At 37.3% G+C, this 19,851-nt stretch overlaps 3 protein-coding genes across 5 annotated transcripts; 2 read left to right on the forward strand and 1 right to left on the reverse strand.

Moving 5' to 3' along the window:
* Window positions 1-206: 206 nt before the first annotated feature.
* On the reverse strand, window positions 207-8,550 carry Nacalpha (nascent polypeptide associated complex protein alpha subunit). Its single transcript, XM_071771219.1, is given in 14 exon segments — window positions 207-452; window positions 671-829; window positions 941-1,036; window positions 1,268-1,387; window positions 1,764-2,052; window positions 4,693-4,792; window positions 4,923-5,105; window positions 5,197-5,358; window positions 5,482-5,719; window positions 5,914-5,925; window positions 6,107-6,293; window positions 6,901-7,088; window positions 7,167-7,208; window positions 8,037-8,550. Coding segments are annotated over 14 exon segments (1,818 nt in total). The 5' UTR covers window positions 8,064-8,550; the 3' UTR covers window positions 207-437.
* Window positions 8,551-9,702: 1,152 nt separating this feature from the next.
* Window positions 9,703-17,696, forward strand: Pfrx (6-phosphofructo-2-kinase/fructose-2,6-biphosphatase). Of its 3 annotated transcripts, none has more exons than XM_071771210.1 (9): window positions 9,703-9,872; window positions 9,986-10,151; window positions 10,331-10,824; window positions 13,067-13,494; window positions 13,773-14,144; window positions 14,514-14,615; window positions 14,687-14,921; window positions 15,346-15,494; window positions 16,020-16,532. In XM_071771210.1, exons 3-9 carry the CDS (start codon window positions 10,650-10,652, stop codon window positions 16,032-16,034), a joined length of 1,476 nt encoding a protein of 491 aa, XP_071627311.1. In that variant the 5' UTR covers window positions 9,703-9,872; window positions 9,986-10,151; window positions 10,331-10,649; the 3' UTR covers window positions 16,035-16,532. The 3 variants fall into 3 exon arrangements, with proteins under 3 accessions (XP_071627311.1, XP_071627308.1, XP_071627309.1); XM_071771207.1 differs by lacking the exon at window positions 16,020-16,532 and adding an exon at window positions 16,675-17,696 and having other exon boundaries at window positions 9,710-9,872; XM_071771208.1 differs by lacking the exons at window positions 9,703-9,872; window positions 16,020-16,532 and adding an exon at window positions 16,675-17,696 and having other exon boundaries at window positions 9,991-10,151; window positions 15,367-15,494.
* Window positions 17,697-18,062: 366 nt separating this feature from the next.
* On the forward strand, window positions 18,063-19,582 carry Gas41 (YEATS domain-containing protein 4 Gas41). Its single transcript, XM_071771218.1, has 4 exons — window positions 18,063-18,309; window positions 18,587-18,868; window positions 18,947-19,127; window positions 19,207-19,582. Exons 1-4 carry the CDS (start codon window positions 18,262-18,264, stop codon window positions 19,377-19,379), a joined length of 684 nt encoding a protein of 227 aa, XP_071627319.1. The 5' UTR covers window positions 18,063-18,261; the 3' UTR covers window positions 19,380-19,582.
* The last annotated feature ends 269 nt before the right edge of the window (window positions 19,583-19,851 follow it).

The raw sequence follows: 19,851 nt of genomic DNA on the forward strand, positions 1-19,851 counted from the left end.
AGAGAGTCAGTTGAATACCGACGGATGATTATCCACCGTATTTTTTAACCATAGATGGTCAACCAATTATTTTTTTCTTTTTTCCATCTTATAAATATCATCTGTTTATAATTGCAGTTGTCGGATCTTTTCACGAATAAGAAAACTCAAAAATACCAATATCGATTTAATACGCTTTTTAAATACGCAATAAAAAAACAAAAATATATAGTGATCTTAATGTATTTACCTTTTCTTTTACACGAATTTTGTATATACATGTGGATTCAATTTTTCGAGACAATTACAGATTATCCAGCTCCTGTCACAATGTATCGTAGGGCTTGTTCTTTCAATTCAATGAAATAAAAAAAACGACGCTTTCTGGTACATATAATGAAATTATGATCTCGGAACGCCAGCTATCACGTAGCACATCCTACTTCTAAGCAGCTCTATCACATTGTCAATTCCTGAAATAAAAATATAACCAGATTAATCAGCAACTCCTACATCTGTCGAGTATAGTTTATTGATAAAAAATGAGTCAGCCTGCCAAGATGTATTCAACATAATTTTTATTCTGATAGTAAAAATATAAGCGAAACCCTTGAAACGATCATCATGTAGTTATGTAAAAATACTTAAATGTGTGCAGTATGAATGTACGAATATATATTTTGAAACTCACCATGATAGCATTGACGATGTCATTTTGATTATTCTTAAGAGCTTTAATTGCTTTCCCTCGCGATACATTAGCTTGACACATGACCAAATCAACGTCTTTCTCCTCCACGCCTGTCTCGTCTACCTCTTCTTCTGATTCTTCTTGTATAGGAGCAACAACCTGGCATAACAAAGTAAAAAAAGTAACGATAAATGATATTACACAATAATATTTCAGTTCCAAATGGACATATATAGTTTTTGTTCTGTAACTACAAATAATATATCTTACCGTAGTGCTACCGCCAGCCTCAGTAGCTGGTATAACTGGTGGCTCCTTGAACTTCTCAGCCGCTGCTACCTGAGCTTGCTGACTGAGATCTTCAATCTATACAGAAAATTATTAATACATTTAAAACATTAAAAATATATATTAAATAATTTAAATTTATGTAGTAACAAATATATATATATATATATAATTTTTAAATGTCAGTCTGCCAAGGTTTTGTCAACATTCGATTTCTGTTATAATTAGCGAAACCTGGTAAATCATCATAGAAGTTCAATAAATATGCAATATTTATTGTTAGATTACAGTCATAGTTTCATTTCTTACCTTTGCTTCGCCAAATACTATATACGTGTCCGAAGCTGGATTCTTCAAAACGTCCGGCTTGTTTATAACAAACAGAATGTTCTTTGATTTACGAATGGTCACTCTGTTGACTCCTTGAACCTGTAAGCAGACAAAATTGGCTTGAATATAAAATAAAAGGTGATACGTCACAATACACTTAGGGCCACTTTGATCAAATTCTGATTAACTTAATCATTGATTAGCTCATTGGAAATGACCAATCGCATTTGTTCATTAAGCAGATTGACAAATGCGATTGGTCATTTCTAGTGGACTAATTAACGATTAAATTAATCGGAGCTTGATCAAAGTGGCCCTTATAATCAGCAAATCTTAAATTTGATCCCATATGTCCTATTTCATAAAAGGTAAAAAGTTAAAAGTTTTGAATGAAAGATTACGAGATTGCAACCCATTTCGAGGACATGACAAAATGAATTTATTAGAATATTAAAATATTCAATAGTTCATATACCGGCTTCAATCCTAACTTGCTCATGAGCTTCCTGGCCTTCTTTTCACCGCGGCTCTGCTTAGCCTTGGACACCATATCAATGGGAAGTCCAGTGACCGTTGTGCCGGGAAAACCGACGGTACCGGGAGTGCCGGCATCTTCCAATTCCGGAATAGTATCGTCCGAGTCAGAGTCGGTCGCGGAGCCGATACCCACCAGCTCCACCTTGGTAGGCTCCGAGCTCGCCGCCTTGTCAAGCTCCGTCAATTCCGGCATGTTTACTGGCCTGCAAAAGACGCATTATTAAGTACTTTAATTATTACCCTCTTTGTAGAGAAACGAGATATCATCGCCAACGTCGAAATGGAACAACATTAGGGAACTACCACTTGCTGGAGTCGATAGATCGACTCCACCCAAAGTGGAGCCTAAAGCACGTTTAGATGAGATCATTTTCAACAAGGCGGTCAGGTTCGCGCAAAATGTAATACACATTCGACGTTTCGCAATAAAGCGTCAAATCGTCGTGTGATCGGCGCGACTATCATCCGTACGTGAATGGACATGGCGTCCGCCAGAGCAGCCCGAGAAACGGCTCATCAAGGACAATTCGTTTCGACTTTTCGTGACTTTTACCTAATATCGTGATTCGTTACGGCGCACGGTAAACACGGATACCACGTCTCGTCATCGTTAAATCGTAATTAGAAACGTTCCGTCAGGACGCTTCACGTCATTATGCGTAGGCACGGGTGAAAATTGGCGGAAATGAGGCACTCGTCGGGAACCCGACACGCTCGCGTCGATATCAATGACGATAAGGTGTATCACGCGATACTATTAACGCGGACATCGCGGCCGATGTCCGATCTCGCGATATACGCGCGTCCCTCGACGAATTACACAGCGATGCCGGAAAAATCGTTAGATTTACCTCAAACGATATGGTCTCCGCCGACGAATGGGCACTATTATTTTTTTTATCGCGTGACGCGTAAGTTAAGGCCAATTTACACATGGAGCAGTGGAGCTTTGCGCGCGCGCGCCCACACGAGCGCAGCCTGATGTTTTTGAGAACATCGCCGAGGATCGAGGATCTTTTGTGAGAACCGTACCGAATTTTTCGCGCGTGCGCAGTAAAATATAATGACGCGTTGCAAAACGCGGGAGTTTCAACGGGTGGACAAGAGATCAGGGGGATCAGGGTCAGGCTAATTAAAATTGTACATACATATAAGTGAATAAATTAATGTGGCGATCGTGGCGCAGAGAGAGGTGCGTTACTCTAATAAATCGAAGATCCGCTTTCAAATCCGACCAGAAATCGTTGATTTTTATTCGATCGCCACTTTTCGATAGAGGGTAGCAAATAATCCTATCATTATCATGGAGCATTTCTCCATAGAAAACCAATCGAAATCGGCGTTGAATTATAAATCCTTTATATCCGACACTCAGATATATGCAGAGGGACTTACGATACTCGAAATTAAGCAAAAACGAAATGAATTAATATTAATAGCACTTGAACGGAATAAAAAATTGTTATTACGTCTAATATTACTGGCAGAATGTAACAACTACGCAGATAAGGCGAGGAAAGAAAACTAAGTTGAATTCTGTCTAAAATTTGTATTATATCAAGAATTTTGCAAATCGCTCAAGTAGCTCTTCTACATAGGTACAAATTTATCACACTAAAATGACAGTACAATTCCTTATTGAGGAAGCAAAAAAGTACAATATAATGAGAAACAATCACACATTCATAGTTTTTACAATTCACAGTTACATTAAGGTCGAATACGAGCCGATATACATTAATCATGAGTTTCATTAGCCTATCTAGAATCACAGTAGAGTGTAATCATAAGTAACACAATATAGAGCGCATTCTCAGATTTCTTGTTTATCATGATACTATTTCTAGATAATCTAGAAGCTATCGACGTGTTAAATAATTTTTCATGCAAAAAGGCAATACCTGTTGTAAAATGCATATTTTTCTTTGTTCCTTCTTTTCAAAAAACCATATGTTCACATAACAAAACTCATGTTTCACAATAGCCTTATATCTAAACTATTTCTTAAATAATTAATACGCGAAAACGCAAAGTTCGTTTTTCGTTTAATAAAGCAACGTATGCAACTATTGCAGTATTCAGATAAAAGGCATGATTGGTTGAGCTCAAAATATACGAAGAAAAGATCAACGTAGCTTCTCAAAAAAATTTGTAGCCTAATATGAATAATGATCTGCAGATAAGATAGGCAGTCTTATAAAAAATACATTATTAATTGATATGCAACACGAACTTTTCGCATGTGTGCAATGTTCAAAGTATTTTGTTACATTTGATTAAATTGTGCCTCAAAAACTACGTAAAAATGAAACGTAATTTCATATAAATATTGTGGCATATAAATATTTCTATGAAATCTACGATATTTAAAAAAAAATTAGACTAATGATTTTCTTGCTCTTATTTCAGCCTTTTTGCATTCGGTAACAACCTTAATGCCAGGCAAATCAAGATTTGGAATGATAATGATCGTTTATAATCATAAGTATAGAATCCTCATACATTTTCCACAAATTGTCTTGCAACTGCTATATAATCAAAACTTAGATACGAAAAGTCTATAAGTTTCATTACGTATATTACCAACAATCATATATTTGTTATTTTTAAATTATAGCAACGATTTCTATTAATAGCAATGTTTCAATTGACAATTACATCTATGATCTAAAAAGATATTTTACACTTCTAGCTCTCATTATGTGTTAAGAAAAAGTCAACATACTTTATAATTTACTTCATTTACGTTTCCGCGCGCGCGCGTTTGTGTGCTTACTTCTTTATTTTTATCAAACTTACTTGAAATTCTGATTTATAAATATTCTTTTTCGCCTTCAGGCTATTTATTCAAAAAATTATGCTACGACTGTACTTTATCAGATTCATTCTCATCTAATAACTCCTTAGTTTCTGATTCAGGAGTGTCAGATGTTTCGCCTGGTCTTTCAACCACTTCAATATCTGAGTCTAAAGAATAAAAAATTGCACAAATATAGATACTAGTTTTATTATTTATGCTACAAACTAAAAACATTGGCAGTAATTAGATTAAAATAAAATTAGTAGAGAAATCGATATAAATGAAGAAAAATCATACCTGTATCTGATTGTGTGCATGTTTCCAGCTCAGTAAGTTTTATTGTCTCTTCGTCTGTATTAGGAGGTAAATTAACTTCGGGTGTATTCGAAGCTGTAGCGGAGTTATCAAACTCTAATTTTGGAGCAAAAGGCTTTTGCTTTCTTGCAGGATTCCAGAAACCGCAGTAACAACATCTGAATGCTGCAAAAAATATATATATATTAGATAATATTGTCTGTTTAAATATATTTTGGGGAAAACTCTTTAAAAGACAAGCAAGCATCTTACTCACCAAAATATTCAAACTCTTCTTTCAAAGCCATTCCATTGTGCGACTCGCATTGTCGACAAATTAAAGCATAGCGATTTGAAGGACCATCGCCTACTAAATAATCAACCAAACGATCGATCACTGTTCTTTGATGCGGCAATACAGGTCGTGGTAATGGTGATCCTAGTCATATATGCGATCGTTAATTATTTCTATATGACTAATAGAACTAATGTGCAATATACCATAGAATATGTATAAGTGGAATATTTTTGTAAATCATTATAGTATTATATATTTACTTACGAAAACCTATGGCTGCAGGATTAATTATTCTAGACTGGAAAGGAGTATTTGAAGGTTGATTAATCGGTCTAATGATAGGTGTAGGTTGACCAGAACCAGATGCACCAATCTGCATATTTTGTGGGTAATTTTGAGTCGGTATAATTCTTCTTCTTAACTCACTAGGCAGAGGAGATATTATAGCCTGTGGCGTAGGACGCCGAGGTGTTTCAGATGGTGCTGACACTCTTTGGGTAAGCTAAAAACAGAATCAAAAACATTAATTTTGTATGTTTATTTTATATCATATATCTTCAAAAAAAAATTTTTTTTTTAATATAGCTTGTAATTTATTCCCTCAAAATTAAATTGCACATATGTATTATGTATATTTTACTCTTATTATACTTTCGAACATATTCATAAGTATTATGAATTCTGAAGACGACAAACCTTTGGAGTTAACTGTAAAAAAAGAAATAAAACCTAATAAGTATAAAATCAAACTTATAAGAAAAAATAAGTACAACATAAGATGACACAAATTATATATTTTTAGCTTTAAGTTTTGTTCATTTGACATTATTATAATCGAAATATTTAACTGACATTTAAATAATAATAAAAACAACATTCGTTTACTCACAGGTGACATGGTTAATTCATCTGGTGCAAATTTTAATAATATCTCTTTAGCTTTCTTGTACGTCTCCGTTTCAGTAACTTCGTTTAATATCTTCTTTTTCTCTGTTATAATCGTAGACAATTTTTCTCGATTATGAGTAATTTTACGATTGTAATACCATGAAACCATTTTCTTTGTTAAAAGTATTCTGAAAGAGAAATATGTATATTTGATTACATTTTTTATCCAAAAAGTCCATGTGCTGCAATGTAAGAAATAATGGGCCAACAATACGAGTAAAAGAAGGTGTGATATTAATTTATTCTCAAATAGTAAGGAAATCGTGTAAACGTTTCGACTATACTAATAATAAATATTTATCAGTACATAAAGTGATCATAAAAAATAAGATTAAAGTTAAAAAATAATCATAACGGAGTGCATAAGTTAATGATTTTAAGTTAAAATTACTACGAAACTTACATACTTCAAGAATTAAAAATAAAACATAATTTTAACTTAATTTTAGTATTAATTTAAATTTAATTTATTCCGTTATGGCTACCTTTTAATTTCAATCGTATTGATTACAATCACTTTATCTGAAGAAGACTTAGTATAGTCGAAATATTTATATAATTTCTCCTTACTATTTCAGAATAAATTATAAATCAATATAACACCTTCTTTTTGCTCATATTGTTGGCATCAATTTCTTTACATTGCATGCACTGCATACAACAAGCTTAATTTTTCCATTATTTCCATACGTTATACAATTATAATCAGAAAGTGTCTCGCACTTGTGTACTTACAAAATCGGAAAAAACAGTAACGGTGTTATATAAAAGAGCTGATCGTACAACGAAGCTGGGAAGAAGCAAAAGTAAAAGATGAAGGCTATCATAATATAAAGAATAACGCCATAGATGATGATGGTTCCAACTATCTTCTTGTGTCTCTGCTCCGTAGTCTGCCCATACTGTTGGATATCTTTGATTTGCTGTTAAAACAGAAAGTTATGTAATGCCATTTTATAATATCTACCGCAATGTGGTACAACAAACAAAATAATACTTACTGCATCTAGATTCTCTAAAATTTCAATGGTCGTCTTCTTTTTCTGGAAATCATAAATTTTATATTATAACGCGTGTACTCATACCCATAAATACATGTCTTTACATAGAGATGTTTAGCAAATCGCGATAACGGCAGAAATTATCTTTAAAAAATAAAAATAAAATTGGGATAAATTTTTCTGTAATATAATATTTGATAAAATATATATTATATTCTATATTTATAGAGCGGGCTTTGTACAGACTCCAGCATGACTGCACAGACAAGGAAATAAATTACATAGCTAGCTGACCAAATCCGTAGTAAAAAAATAATTCGATTTCAGTTTACGAAGCAACATATTGCGTATCGTTCGCGCATCCGTAACATAATTCCTTCGGTGACGCGTCTAAATTAGAACAAAGTTCGTCATTGAATGTTAATTTGGGTCTTTCACAATATCCTGCGGAATAAATTTATCGCCGTTTTTGTTTACTCATGACAATGGTGGGCACCCGAGGCGAGAAATCGCCTCACACGACGAACCCAAGGTTACATACACACAATATATACGTATACGTACACATGACTTTTTAAAAAAGATAATACAATTATATACGGCTACGTGCATTTCGTTTAGAAAAAAAGAACTCAAAGTTGTTTCGCGCCAAGGTTATAACCGTCTATACACGATTACGGGTCTGTCGTCATCCAAACGGATTCACGGCTATAAATAGGTGATAGAATGACATTTGGAAATATTGCTTGGCGATCGTTCGGCGAACGGCTAGATAAGTGCGGGGGGACGCTGGCGTACGTTGGCCACGTTAACCTCAACGGAAGCGTCAGAAGGAAACCTCGACACGCTCGGCCGCTCTCGGGTACTCACCTGAAATCTGGACAGTATTATTCCCATATTAACGACAGTTTACGACGAAGACGGAGACTACGTGAAGAAGATCCTAATGTTGATGTCGATCGCGGATGCGTGTCGCATCGAAACCGACATAAAAGCGCCGCCTCCCAATCGTTTTAAAATAGTCCTCGTCCTACCCCTCAGCACCTCAGCAGGCCGGTTGTGCCGCGCCGCTCGATATACGATCCAAATTTAAATCCCCGTCGCGCCTCGTGCTCCTTCCGATATTTATAGTCCGATTCGTCTACGTCTAGGGGATTGTCCGGCGCGTCGTCGCCCGTCGAACGACGGTTATCATGTTCGGCGCGGCGGAAAAAGATGAAGGAAGAAATACGAGGTCCGCTCCAGCTGTCAGCCCGTTGCCCGTCAACACAACGTGTTCGCGCTCTAATCTTCCGGACCGGACGGCACGCACAAACAGACAACAGACGCGATCGCGCTCCGCTCCGCGCACTCGTTCGCGACTCGGCGGCCTCGGCGCTGTTCGGCGCTGTTCGGCGCTGCTCAACGCAGCCAGGACCGAACACGGAACTGGGCGTTCGGAAACTCACGAAGCGGGTGCACAACGGTCACAGCGGAGCAGCCGTCGAATAGAATCCTGTATCACTTATTGGCTGCGTTCAGCCGAACCTCTGCTTAGCTAAGCGCAAAGTAGCAATTAAGTGTAATTGGTTGGATCCAAAGGTAAGAACCAATCAATTGCTACTTTCAATTGCTACTTTGTGCTTAGCTAAGCAGAGATTCGGCAAAACGCAGCCAATCTTGAAATGTATTTCGAACTCAAATCTGAGACGATTTTTCCTTTTCCGAAATTTTTTCCGAAGCTTAGTTTTTGAATTATAAAAAGAAATAGTTAACTTTATTTTGTCAGTTGGATGTAATTCTAGTCTTCTTGGATGTAATCGTGGTCAAAAAGGTTTTCCGACTTTTTGCGATAAGTTTCGGAACTCTGCCATGTGAGAGATGACAGCCTCTGCTCAGTGCTCACGGACTTGCGGAGCGACGCATTATTAGAGCAGAATAGCAGATGAATCATGTATACGAGGTGTTAATAAATAAGTGCCTGCCAAATAGACATCATACACCTGGTGTCTATCATTAATTAAAAGCTTTTAATCATCTTATATGTATGTCTCTAGTCACCATCCCCTAATATTCATTCATATTATATTTTCAATTGTGATAAAATTATATTTCACGTAATTTCTTTTTTATAGATATTAAAATGCCTATTTACCTCCTTATGGATGTATTAATATTTTACACTTTTTTATAGCATTGCTCACTAATCAATCATTTTACTTACCGTTCTCTGCTCACATTCCTTCCCGTGCCCTATTAGTCTGTGTGTGTATTGTATAGAACACAAGGGGGAAATAAGAGAAAGAAGATAGAAGAGAAGGATATTCAACGATAAGGAAATCTTCTTTGAAATCTTCTTTTGGTAATTTTCCTTTAATCCATCCTCGAGCCCGGCTATATTTTGCCCTTTTAGTTGAACTAATTAATAATACGATTAATTCGGGTACTATTATTAATAATATATATGTATATGCATATAAGTACTATTCCGTTAATGTAAACGAATTATTAATTTTTTGTTATTCAATGCAGGAAGAGGGAATTATATGACTGAAAACTGTTATTGCTATATACACAGTGTCACTATATATACACTCTGCATTCTTGAATTGATCTCAGGGGATGCCTCAGGAGGTACATTTTGCTTGAATCTGGATGATCGTACAGATCGTACAGATCATGGAGACTTGGACTCGAGTTCAACATAAAATATAACAAATTTTTCGGGTTTGTTTTTTTATATATATAGCAATAGCAGATTCTTGTGTTTCTTATCTTTGCTCCATTTCTTCCTCTCCAGTGTGTCTACATTATAGTATATTATTTCATTCTAAATGCAGAGAGCGTAACAATGCAGCTTATAAAAACCTATCTCTAACTACGACTTAGACAGAGCGACCAGGAACATCATTCCTACCGGCACGTGAATGTGTGTGAATGCGAATGGCGACGCGGCTGCGACAATTCACATTGCACGTCGCAGTAGCCTGAGTCTGCACGTGACATGTATGTACCTGTTTGGGCTAGAAATTTTTGAAAGTTTCTACGGAAACTAATCATATATATATCTGATTATCTTTCTCAATTGGATTTATTGGATTTGGATATTAGCTACATATAGGCTCCCTGCATTGCCTATGAAGGAGGTTGCCTAGTAACACAGACCCTTCTATTCCTTTTATCAGGGAGGAATCCTCAAGACACCTCAAGAAGAGGGCTGTGACAATCCGGAAATGTGATTCATGCGCGCGCGCAAGAGAGAGACAGAATGCGACAGCTCCGATTATCGCAGACCTAAGACCTAACCCGGCCCGGAGCTGGCCGAGCGTCTCTCCCTGCCGCCGCGCCGCTCTGATAGGTGACGTATGATACCCGACGGCGGCGGCGGCGGCGGCGGCCGTCTCTCGACCGTCCGTCGTTCGTGCTCGTTCCTGGTCGGTCAGTACCAGTCAGTACGCGTAGTCGGTACGGTGCGCGTGGTTCTCGGGGTTGGCTCGCGCATGAATGCACGCAAACCGTTCGCTCTCCGTCACTCTCCCCATCTCGCGTCGTCACCCTCCTTCGCGGCGAGACGGATCAGCTCTGCATAGTATGACTGACTCCCAAATCGAGATGCATTACACGGATTACACCCCGCCGACGTCGGACACCATCCAGACGAAGCCGTTCCCGATACGAGGTAATATTTTGAGAGTCCTCTCCTGCTCTCTCCTTCTCTCTTTCTCGCGCACGTACGACATATACCCCAACTATATATCTCTCTCTGTCTCTCCCTCCCTCCCTCTCCTCTCTCCCTTCGTCGCCCCTCCCCCACGCACTCGTAAGGTCGAACACGTGCGAGGAACGTGAGCTCGCGATTGCGATTCGGAGGAAGTTCAAGGTCTCCGATCTCGCGGTCAATGTACCGGGTGTCTTCTCCCCCGTATATGCGATCGACCACACCGGTTCGCCGTCTCGGTGATCGGCGCGATTTCCCCCTCCCCCCCGCCCCCGTCGGCGGAAAACGCGAGTGGGAAAACGTGCGTGTTCAACCCGCTCGAGGAGAAAGCACGCGGTTCGATTTTCTGGTTCAAGAATTGATTATGTGTATTTTCTTTTTTAGGAACGACAGAAGATAAAATCCTATTTGTTTACCTGATATCTTTATCTCCAATGTAAAGACGATAAAGAATTTAACGATCGTGGCGTCTACTTGAGATCTTTTTAACTGCATTGTCTTGTGTATCTTTCTAATTATCCTGCGTTATTATGCAGCTTTTTTTCTCGTCGTAACGACTTATTTTAACAAGAAAGAAAACAATGAGATAAAAGAACAAATATTTATCTCTTCTTGTGTTCGTTCCTATCATTTTTTAATCTTTTTCTGGTCTTAAGAATTAAAAAAAGATAAAAAAATAACCATCGATAAAACAATTATTGTCTTCCTGAAGGAAAATTTTGACAAGCGGAACATAATATACTTGACGCATGTGGCATATCGCGTTGGGACTGCAAGATTAAAATCATCGCTTTTTATTCCACTAGCAACCTTGAGCAACTCAACCCGAGGAACTCAACGCCAAAAAGCGAAAAGAATCTCTCTTTTCCGAGTGTGCTGACGGAATTGGCTACGTTTCATTTCCTTCGCGCGCGAGGACAAATAATTTCATATTATTATGCATATTATCGCCTTTCGAGGAAGCAGACTCGTTAGATAAATATCGTTCCGAAGAAGATAACGCGCCAAGCGCATCAAAGATATCCGAGGAAAAAAGGATAATGTCAATCAACATATTAAAAAAATTATAATAATTCTGTATGTATCCGCGTATGAAAAAGCGATTATAATATATCTTCAACTCCAAGTCGATAAGACTGGCCACTTGAGATTATTATGACTCATTTTGACTGAAGATACGCAAATGCAAAACCGGGCACGCACTACAGACCTTACTCTTCAGGCAGGCAGGCAGGCTTATTTATCGACGGATTATGATAAACAACAGCGATACGATTGAAGAAATAATTATAATAATAATTATATTTTAAAAAGAGTCAAAAGACCTCGAGTAAATTCCCTAAAGTATCTTATCTTTCTTCGAATATATGTATCTCAGCCATACCTTGACTCTCAAGTGTATCTGTATGTTATATTATATCTTGATATCTCATAATCTCAGACATTCTTTAGAGAAATTCGAGATTCGCGATTAGAATGATAGAATTGCGCGCGTATTATACATTCTACTTATCGCGCAAGAGGTGTCAGATTTAGACGAAAAACAATTTTCCAAGTGTCTCGTATTGGTATATGATTAGATCTAGTTCTAGTTTCGTAAGAAAGTTAAAAGACGTCGCATTTAAGTCACTTACAAGATGATGTAACGACGAAGGTCTTGTATAAAATTTAATATGTTTTTTTTATATTATATATATATACATATATATATATATATATATATATATATGTAACATTTATGTAAAATTATAACACATAAAATTTGTGTCAAACATATATATATATATATATATATATATATATATATATATATATATATATTATTATAATTTTAATTTTGTGTGTTTGTGTGTGTGTGTGCGTGTGTGTGTACATGCACACATACAACTGTAAACCACAGTTCTAGCAAAATTACAGCTGATAATATATTAATTGCGAAATCAGAACAAACATCTGTCGCGCGGAAACGGAATTTGGCATATCTTGATACTGTAATATTGAAGCTGATTTTGGGTTATTGTACTATATAACTGGCATTATAATCAATTTGACATAACATTCAATTTAAACAGATGAAACAGAAATAACTCGGTCAGTTAAGGGATTAACGATCTCTCATGTATTTAATTTCCTGGAATTTATTTCTCGTCCAATATCAAATTCTATTAGATACGTAATTTTCATATTTTCATCTTCTCCGTAGGTGAACGTGCGAATTTCGTGAACAAGCCTCATGTGATTGCGATGGTCGGGCTGCCGGCTCGCGGCAAGACCTACATATCCAAGAAACTGTGCCGATATCTCAATTGGATCGGCATCAACACGAAGGTCTTCAACCTGGGCGAGTACAGGCGGCACGCCACCACGGCCTATCAATGCCACGACTTCTTCCGTCCCGACAACATAAAGGCCATGGCGATACGCACGCAGTGCGCAAAGGACGCTTTGAACGACGTCTGCCAGTGGCTGGAGAGCGGCGACGGCGAGGTGGCCGTCTTCGACGCCACCAATTCGACGGTCGAGAGACGCCAGCTTATACGCGACATTGTCGTATGCCAGATGGGCTTCAAGCTCTTCTTCGTCGAGTCGGTGTGCAATGATCCGGAGATCGTCGAGCAGAATATTATGGAAGTATGTACTTGAGAAACAGAAGGTAGCCAGCTGGACAATGTTATACTTTACACTACATACATGAAAATTAATTAATATCAAGTCTCTTCAGTTTAACTTTTGCGATTAATAAGATTAATATTGTAAAAATGGTTTTGAAGAATGTTGAGCAGAATATTATGGAAGTACCGGTTTGTTATTACGTCACAGTCTCTCGTAAATTAACAATTAATGATTTATATTAATAAATATAGGATTTACAAATTTATATGTTCCATAAAGATGATTTCTATTGCAAGGTAAAAGTCAGTAGTCCGGATTACGCGAATATGAAGAAGGAGGATGTGCTCGCGGATTTCATGCTGCGAATCGAGCACTATCAGGAGAAATACCAGCCGTTGGACGAGGAGCGCGAAAGCGACCTGTCGTTCATGAAAATATACAACACTGGCGAGAAGGTGCTGGTCCATAAGCACGAAGGCCATATACAAAGTAGAATAGTTTACTATCTTATGAACATTCATATTGTGCCACGCACGATTTACTTGACCAGACACGGTGAGAGCCTGATGAACATCGATGGCAGGATAGGCGGCGATTCGGACTTGAGCGAGCGGGGACATGAATATGCCAAGGCATTAGCAGAATATATCAGTAATCAGAACATACAGGTAGCTTTCCTTGACCTTTTCAACATATAATTTATCGATTTAATTATTATATGCTTTTATATAAATATATATATATATATATATATATATATATATATATATAGCAATAAAAATTGTTATTTAATTTTGATTCTGATCATTATAGTTCCGTTTTTTAATAATATGAAGATAAACAGATACGACCATTTAAGAAAATTATAATTGAGGATAAATACTACATATTCAAAGATTAAAATGTGCATACTTTACATGAATTATGTAAAGCATTGTTGTTCTCCGCATGTTACTTTGATCGCGATCACTTGACTCTTGAAGTAATCTTATCCCGTGTTATGTTAAACAGTTAAACGACATTGTATCTGCATATAGGGTTTAAGAGTTTGGACTAGCTGGCTGAAGAGAACCATTCAGACCGCGGTTGACGTAAAGGCACCGCAGGAAAGGTGGAAGGCTCTCAACGAAATTGACGCCGTAAGTTAAAGCGTTGGATAGACTAGCTAATTAATCAATTTCTCATCTTTGCCTCTCTTTGTGAATCACAGGGTATTTGTGAAGAGATGAGTTATGAAGAAATCGCCTCGAAATATCCTACGGACTTTGCCGCGAGAGATCAAAACAAATTCTCGTATCGTTATCCAAGAGGGGAGAGTTACGAAGATCTCGTTGCACGACTGGAGCCCGTGATAATGGAGCTGGAACGTCAGGGTAACGTTTTAGTCGTCTGTCATCAAGCGGTCATACGGTGTTTACTCGCGTACTTCTTGGACAAAAATGCAGGTCAGTATATATCTCATAATTTATTATTTATTTATTATTATTTAATATCTCATAGGATATTGAAATCTGTTCTCGATTAATTGCATGTGCAAATAAAATGATTCGAGTCGTCAGTGCTCGATGCGTAACACGCCTGAGCACGTGATGACGGTCAAGAATGGAGATATTGGAGTATCGAGACGCTAAGTGCAACTTTTGACCTTCGACGTATTAAAATGTATCGAGAAAATAAATGATAAATGGTCGTGCACACAAAAGCGGATTATAGTGACGTAATTGTCTGCTCGATCGTGTGGCGGAGTAGCTATTCTTATTCTCTTTGTACAAATTCTTCTTTAATACGACCATTAACACGCAGAAACAAATATCCGAGCTGTCCGTTTTTTTATTTCTATATGGTTGGTCCAAATTGTTCCTATTTCAGATCAAGGTCTTCCTATTTCAGATGAATTACCGTACTTAGAAGTACCTTTGCATACCATTGTGAAATTAACACCGGTCGCCTACGGCTGCAAGATGGAAAAGATTCACCTGCCGATAGACGCCGTGGACACTCATCGGCCGAAACCAAAGGTAGAAATTATCATATCAAAGTCGTAACAACTGTGTTTTCCTCCCTCGAGCGTGCTTTATTTGCTGAGAATGGAGATGGCGAGAGCAAGTACCTTCCCGCTTGCTTGCTAATTTTCCGGCACCGAAACTCTACACCGATAAAATATTTAATTCCTATGCGTCGCTTATGTTTTAATGTTCCCAGAGTACCTGACACTGTTAGCTATAGTGGAAAAAACGAGTTATTTTCTTGTATCTAATCAAAACCTCATCCTGAAATCATTTGCATCCGTCAAAAAACAAACCACTTTTATGAACTTCCATAAAATTTCGTCGCATGCATTTTTCCTATGGATCTGGGACACAAACGTGTTACCTGTGTGCTTTACTATAAATTTTATATGTTTACGTTATATAAAATCATGTTGTTATATAACGTCACATAATGTTAGCCTTGTTTGAATTGTTAAAAGATTGTTTTTACAATCATATTCTTGCTGGACAATTATTAATCTGTATTTATATTTATCTGTGCTATTTTTTCAGAAAGTACAAGTATAAGCATCGATATTGCGAAATTGTTATGGTACTAAACACTAATATGTATTCATATATTAAGCTTATTCACAGCGATACGATGACAACAGTTTTTAGAATTTATATTTATTAATGTAATGGTTGTCGATAATTATGTAGAAAATTAAACATATATGCCGATCGATTAGGAAAAGTAACGAATTCAGTTACGATAGAATTAAATAATATATTTTTGAAGATTGTATCTTTTAGTTAAAAAACTTATGAGATTAATTATATTCGGGCAATATATCTATAGAGGATTAACAGAACGCAAGTGTAGACGACACACGTAAATGGATTGTATCTCCTTACACAAGGCAAATTATACTTATACATGTGCAATATTATACATATATTCTTGCGTAAGATAACGATAGCACCGCGAGGGCAAAGTTATCCATTAAAGGCTCAAAGGTCGGAGCTGTAGCATAGCAGCTGATCTCGATTGTTTCAATGCTAATAAAGTCTCTTTGTGGCAAATCTGGTAGAGCATGTATCCTCGATAGAGAAAAATATATCCTTCTCAGTCTGCGTTTATTATGTAGATTGCTCTTTTTCTCTCCGCAGCGCACGTATCTCGGTAAACGCTAAAATGCCTGTTGTGGAACTTTTCAATTTTCAGATCCCGGGATATCTAGACGAGCAATTCCGAGGGAAGGGGAAGCTACTACGCACGTGATAACAACGAATTTCGTAAAGCACGACGCAGCTATTCCCTACCGTTGATATACCGAGACACTGAAGCAGCATAGATTCGGCAGCTGGCTGCCGCCCGCCCCTTCTCGCGTACGTGAATCAACGCGCATCCGAGCCCTTTTCTTCCTACACGTGTCAAAAAGCGAGCTAGAGACGAAGCGCGATCGACGGTGTGCCCTATGAAAAGCCCATAGGGCACGAGTGGAAGATCCTCCGCGACGACGCAGGTTCCGTGCGACGATCGCATACACGCTGCGGCGCGTGTGTTTTGTGATTTTTATATTTTTTGATTGGCGTTTAGGTAGGTAGCGAGAAGAACATATTGTGATACAGGGATGATCGTCGACGTGAAGAGCCTGATGAACGTGTGTATAACGCGTTTTTTAGACGACAAGATTGATTTTTCTAGACAAGCGTATGGACTCGCGCGTGTGTCCTTCGACCAGTGCGCGCCTTGAAGTATTTGCTTCTTGCCGGAGAAAAGTATATATCCTGACAGACAATATACTTACACGATGTTTACATGTGGTTCCACAACAGAATCCTATGTATCCCTTTCTCGTTCGGCAGATACTTCGAAGCGCTCTCTCGCGAATCTGAAAGCAGATTTTTCTTCTCTTTTTTTTTTACATCCATATTTCAAACATTATCTTGAAAATTGTCGGATGCTTAGAGACTTCCAGGAGGCGGATCCAAGTATCGTAAAATTGTGACGTTGATAATAATACACTCGACTACGTAAAGGTATTCGAGACATATAGTACAATACCTTAGATTGTGCGATAAATACTTCCGATTCAAGCTAACGAACACGTTACAATTCAGTCCGTTGTCTAACATATACGTTGCGATCTTGTATATTAAGTAGCTGAATTACGGATTTCGATTATGGATATGTATCTCGATCGATGAGAAACATATATATAATAAATAACACATGCAATTTTATGAGTTCATCTACTGATTTAGATATTCCTGTTTGACGAGTTATGTAGGAGAGATTTATTCTGCGAACTGCACGTTGTTTATTCAGAACACGAATGTGTTTTTATTCGGTATACATGACGAATATTAATGCAAGATATTAATTAGGATGTAAGCTTCTTCAATATTTTTCTACAGATTGCAGGAGGAAAAATAAAAGGTAAGCGTGTTTATGAAAATTATACAAAAAGTTATACAGGATATATTTCTGGCGAAGAAGCGGAGATGGATAGAATAAAATTTTATTTTTAATTACTAAGATATTGGTTTTTTCTCACAAAAATGTATTCTACATTTTCGAATATATCCCGATGAACGATATATTGAATTTATATTTAAACTACGCGCTGATGCGCCGCCATATTGATTTCTAGTATTTCCGGCGTCCGTTACGTAGCGCTGAAAAATTGCAGTTTATAATTTACATGAGAAAAAACTTGGAAGCATTGAAAAAGTGAATGTTCGAATAATTTTTCAGAATCGCGACTTTATTAAAGATATGTGATTTTTCAAGCTTATCACGAACGTAATGGCATCTACGAACGAGTTCGGTCCAGATTCTGGTGGTAGAGTAAAGGTAACCTAAAAAATAATAGTGAACAACTGTATTGATAGGTTTGTTTTTTATTGCTGCGTTGGACCGCGCTATAACTCCCTTTCTCGCTTTCGCTAAATTTCAAAAATACATCTATTTCACTTAAAGTACAGAGAATGTATACTAGTTCAGTTAAATAAAAAACATACATAATATTGATTACATAACCTACAATATTTTGGCGTCATAAGATTTGCATGATAAAAATTAATTTTTAAAACTTGACATGTTACTTTATTGAATGGTTTGCTCGTGACAGGGCGTTACCATAGTCAAGCCTATAGTTTACGGAAATGTAGCACGTTACTTTGGCAAGAAGAGGGAAGAGGATGGACACACGCATCAATGGACCGTGTACGTCAAGCCGTACCACAACGAGGATATGTCCACCTACGTGAAGAAGGTGCATTTCAAGTTGCACGAGAGTTACAACAATCCTAATCGTATTGTGACGAAGCCGCCGTACGAGTTGACGGAAACGGGCTGGGGAGAATTCGAGATAGTCATTAAGATCTACTTTCACGATCCGAACGAACGTCCCGTAAGTTTAAGAGATAGAAAGATACTTGCCGAATTCGAGTGTTATTTTATCAGCCGTAAAAAAGTGAATTAATTTCAGGTAACAATATATCACATACTGAAATTGTTTCAATCGACGCCTGAGATACAGTTGGGGAAGAAAAGTCTAGTGTCCGAATTTTACGAGGAGATAGTTTTTCAAGATCCAACCGCGTTGATGCAACATCTACTAAGTTCCAGTAGACCTATAACGCTCGGGGTTTGGCGACACAATACAGACTGTTCGTATAATTGTGCTGTAATTGTCTTGCCTTGGATTAATTCGATGATAATTTAACAAATTTATAATTATTCCTGCAGTTGAGGCATTGAAGGAATCTACGATGAAGGACATCATGGAGGCACGCAACAAGATAAGACTCGAAGTGATAGATTTGAAAGAGAAATTGACCCTGGCGAAAGAGACTATCGCAAAATTCAAGGAGGAGATCGCAAAGATTTCCAAAGCTGGCGGAAGTTTATCCGTCGCCTAATTACATCATTTCCAGATGGATATCGAAGAAAACGACTATTTGTTGGCTTGGGCTAACGAATACAGGACCTGTTTCCATGTATAAAGTGTACATAATTTCGTAATTATAACTAAATTTTATTCTAATTAATTTTAAGAATTTTTATTACATTGTATATCTAACGTGATTACCGTTAAGAAAATAAAATTTCCTCTATTCTGCAACGTGGACGGCGTTTAGGTATTAGTTATAAGCACTCACAATAAAGTTTATCTCTAATTTCAAATGCTTTATGTAGCTTATTTTAGTTCAAGAAGGTTATATTGTGGGATATATGCAAAAAAAATCTATCGCCCTGAAATGAACAAAATTGTGTCGAGACTCTTCGTTACGTTTGATAGCAGTGATTTTGATGGATCGGTAAGATGTTTCTATTTGATTAAGCCTATGACGATAAGATGGTAATGTTCTATTAAAATTGATGATAACGTAA

Source organism: Temnothorax longispinosus, chromosome 2 (genome assembly GCF_030848805.1).
Source record: "Temnothorax longispinosus isolate EJ_2023e chromosome 2, Tlon_JGU_v1, whole genome shotgun sequence".
NCBI lineage: Eukaryota > Metazoa > Arthropoda > Insecta > Hymenoptera > Formicidae > Temnothorax > Temnothorax longispinosus.

Coding starts and splice junctions, on each gene's coding strand:
- Pfrx (XM_071771207.1), top strand. CDS start 10,650: ATGCACGCAAACCGTTCGCTCTCCGTCACTCTCCCCATCTCGCGTCGT. Junction 14,616..14,686: donor CTCTCAACGAAATTGACGCC/GTAAGTTAAAGC, acceptor TGTGAATCACAG/GGTATTTGTGAAGAGATGAG. Junction 15,495..16,674: donor CTCATCGGCCGAAACCAAAG/GTAGAAATTATC, acceptor TTCAATTTTCAG/ATCCCGGGATATCTAGACGA.
- Gas41 (XM_071771218.1), top strand. CDS start 18,262: ATGGCATCTACGAACGAGTTCGGTCCAGATTCTGGTGGTAGAGTAAAG. Junction 18,310..18,586: donor ATTCTGGTGGTAGAGTAAAG/GTAACCTAAAAA, acceptor TGCTCGTGACAG/GGCGTTACCATAGTCAAGCC. Junction 19,128..19,206: donor TTGGCGACACAATACAGACT/GTTCGTATAATT, acceptor TTATTCCTGCAG/TTGAGGCATTGAAGGAATCT.